The sequence below is a fragment of the Papaver somniferum genome, chromosome 11, assembly GCF_003573695.1.
Source record: "Papaver somniferum cultivar HN1 chromosome 11, ASM357369v1, whole genome shotgun sequence".
In the NCBI taxonomy this organism is placed as follows: Eukaryota; Viridiplantae; Streptophyta; class Magnoliopsida; order Ranunculales; family Papaveraceae; genus Papaver; species Papaver somniferum.
Window position 1 is genome coordinate 32,578,435 of NC_039368.1, and position 3,622 is coordinate 32,582,056.

At 35.9% G+C, this 3,622-nt stretch overlaps 1 protein-coding gene across 1 annotated transcript; it reads left to right on the forward strand.

The window, feature by feature from the left end:
* Positions 1–725: 725 nt before the first annotated feature.
* On the forward strand, positions 726–2,432 carry LOC113323105 (40S ribosomal protein S28-like). The gene is made up of 2 exons (XM_026571367.1): positions 726–830; positions 1,968–2,432. The coding sequence occupies exon 2, from the start codon at positions 1,969–1,971 to the stop codon at positions 2,164–2,166; it is 198 nt and encodes a 65-aa protein (XP_026427152.1). The 5' UTR covers positions 726–830; position 1,968; the 3' UTR covers positions 2,167–2,432.
* Positions 2,433–3,622: the final 1,190 nt, after the last annotated feature.

The window sequence follows — 3,622 nt, forward strand, 5'->3', positions numbered from 1 at the left end:
TTGAAGTACTCTTAGGATATTGGTAAATAGATAGATGAGAAGATAATTTTGATGTGTTAATTGTGTTGTATGTTTATTGAAAGATGGTCGTTCGTTAACCCGTGCGTTTACCTTATAGTTTAGTATGAAGCCTCAAAAACCTCATTTCATTTTAACACGGTTAGGATAGGTATCTACTTAATTAAAATATTTGTGGAACGAACCTAGCTTGCCATTGTGCTAGTTACGTTAAAAGGTTAAGAAATATTTCGGTGGTTTGAAATTCCATCACAATTGACCCTCTAATATGTGGGTTTGCTCTCATAGTCTTGGGTTTTAGCAAGATAAATTGAATTTCGACCCAAATTGTTGAAATCAATGACGATACAAAAAATCAAAATGAAAAATTTAAAAGGGCTTGCGACACACGTTGTTGTTGCTCGTTTGTCTACTTCATCGATGTAATTGATATTATTTTTATTTATTTTTTTAAATTAAGTTAGTTGTTTTGACCATTTTTATTTAAATTCTTAATATTAGTTTTTATAAAGAAAGAAATACAGAAAGAGAAAAAACAAAAAAAATACAGTACTTGGAATGACCAAATGCCTGGATGGAACCCGAATTCATCTGCTGGAAAACCCGCCCAAAAGGGGGCCTTTTCATCTCCTTGGGCTGCAGGTGAGATAGCCCACATCTGTAGATGTTCCATTTGGTCGTGTATATAATGCGATTAGGGTTTTGGTTTCATCTCTCTTTCGTTTCGCCTTTTTCTACCGAAGCTGCTTTGCAACTTGTGTGCGCTCTCTCTCTCTCTCTCTCTCTCTCTCTCTCTTTCGTCAAAAACACAGGTAAACCCGTAAACTCTCCGTTTTCTGATTCTCCTGTATCCTTATGTTTGCATATCTAAGTTGTTTGAAAAGACCGGTAACATAATTGCTTCTTAATGTCAAATCATGGTAGAATAATAGCATCTTAGCGGTTCTAAGAGCTGTGAAACTTGTCACATGTTTGGATTACTTTGGATCTTCTAAAGAAACTTTGTGGGTGTAGTAAAAAGGCAGATTTAATCAGAAAATGGGATCTGAAAGTGAACCGTTAATTATTTATGTTTTCAACAAGGTTTTAGGTTTTAATGGTTACTGAATTTAGTCTCATGGCTTAAAGTCTTGCTAAGTTCTGCTGTATGAGTTGCTTAAGGGTTTCTTAGAAGGTCTACTAATTTATATGTTTGCTCATGAAAAACAGTTTTTCTTCTTTCTAGGTTTTTTATTTTATTTTTTATATATAGGTTTAAGTATCTAAACGTTGAAAATTACTGTGAAGACTATCAAATGTATATGTGATGATACTCTTAATCGCTGACCATATATATGCACTTGGTCCGTGGTAAGGTTTCACACTTTCTCAGTGGTATGAGTACTATAAAACTTCAGAATTTGTTTTATAATAGTAGTGGCTAACTTCTTAATGTTAAATCATGGTAAAATAGTAGCATCTTAACATGTTTGGATTTAATTGTTGGATTACTTTGGATCTTCCCAAAGAAAGTTTGTGGGCTTAGTGAAAAGATAGATTTAGTCAAGAAATGGTGTCTCATCAAGGTTATTTTGATGGTTATTGAATTTGGTCTAGTCTAGTTAATCGGTTAGCATGTATATGCACTTGGTTTGAGGTAAGGCCTCACACATTCTGAGCGGTATGAATATTGTAAAACTTCAGAGTTCGTACAATGCAGATATCTAGTTACCAACTTCGGAATTTGTACAATGAAGCTATCTAGTGGCTAAATTCGTTTGGAATATATATTACAGTTAGCAAGCAGTATGAGTTAAAACGGTGTCTGTATGCCAACTGTGGGTGGTTATGTGCCTTCTTTATATTCTAGGGTGTCTGGGATGGTTGGAACAGTGCCCGCTGATCTGAATTACGTATTGAGATTTGCTACATTCCCTGTTTTCTTAAAGGTCTTGTTTACATCATTGCAGGATGGATTCTGGTGTGAAGCTAGCAATTGTTGTGAAGGTTATGGGAAGGACTGGATCAAGAGGGCAGGTGACCCAGGTTAGAGTGAAGTTTCTTGATGACCAAAACCGTCTCATCATGAGGAATGTCAAGGGACCCGTCAGGGAAGGTGATTATCTCACCCTTCTTGAGTCTGAAAGAGAAGCCAGGAGGTTGCGGTAAGATGTTGTTCTCCTCAAGCATCTTGTCAGGAGATTTTTGGCAATTCAAGTGGTATCTGATAATGGCCTTACATTTTACAATATTTAGCTGGTTTATGATTCCAGAGTAGATTTGCTTCTTCTAAATGTTAATTGGAGATTATATACCAATTTGAGATTATATACCCATGTGTGATTATTGGGTTAATGATTTCAGAGTAGATTTGGCTTCTTATTATTGTTAATTGAGATTTGAGATTATATGCCATTGTGTGTTGATTGGGTTTATTTGGTTGGTTATTTAGCCTTGGTTAATTAACTAATTATGATCATGAACAACTGGTTTGAGATACTCCAGTGATGCAGATAATGGGGATAACGTGATTATTGTTATCAACTGCCTGCCTTTTTAGGTTGTGCAGGTAGTGAGGCCACTAGTGAGGTTTGTGCAGTCTTCCATAGCCCCTTTGACAAACCAATCTGCCTGAAGTTAACATTATTCTCGGTCCCCATCATACTTTTATAGGTTATTGTGTCCTTTTTGTTATGTCTTTTGGTTGCCTTGCAGGCGATGTATGCATAGTACATACTGCGACGATGTATCCATAGTATATACTGGGAGTGTTTTTTTACACTGGCTCTCAGTTGTTCTTTATTTATTTTTTTGATCGGTGATGTTTGAGAGCTACAGCCAGTGTCGTCGTAGACTCTAGTTATAGTTTTTTAAGACTGGCATATTATCACATATCCATATTTGATATTCCCGGTGGAATCCATTCATCTTCCACGCCACCTCAGCATTTGGAATTGTGGATGGAAGCGCAAGTGCAGTGGTGTAGTTGCAGGAACGCTATTCAAAATAGCGTAAGTGTGTAGTAGCAGGAACGCTAATAAGAATAGTGTTAGAGAAAAGATAATGTTAGAGAAAAGATAAATGATTAGCGCTTGACCACGTCAACGGTCAAAACGCTATTCAGCGCTCAAGAATTCATTTATGCAGACAACACTCCCATTCTCTTCTCTACTCCCATTCTCTTCTCTTCTGGTTCTTCTAAACAGGGAAAAAAAAAAAAAAACACGACGAAAACCCTAAAATCCCCTTTTTTTTTTTGATTTCTCAAACCATGATTCAAACGAGCAAAATTGTTTCAAAGGGTTTGTTTTTTGCGACATAAGGAATCTAAGCATATTTCAATTTCTCAATTTGATTGAGAATCCAAAGAGAGGTTAGTTGAATTGTAATTTGAGTTTATTTTATGGTTTGATAAAAAGTTAGGGTTTAGATGATATGATTATTGATTGTATGCATAATACTCGATTGTTTGATGAATGATAATCAATTTGAATGCACTACCATCTCAAATCACCCAACCTACTTCAAACAAATCACCACCACCACCTTAAATCAGTGTTCTTCTCCACTCGAGGACGAGGTATATCCATTATCTTTTTCAAGTTTACTTCTTTATCTTGACAAG

Bases quoted from the DNA above. Each gene is read 5' to 3' on its own strand.
- LOC113323105 (XM_026571367.1), top strand. From the start codon at position 1,969: ATGGATTCTGGTGTGAAGCTAGCAATTGTTGTGAAGGTTATGGGAAGG.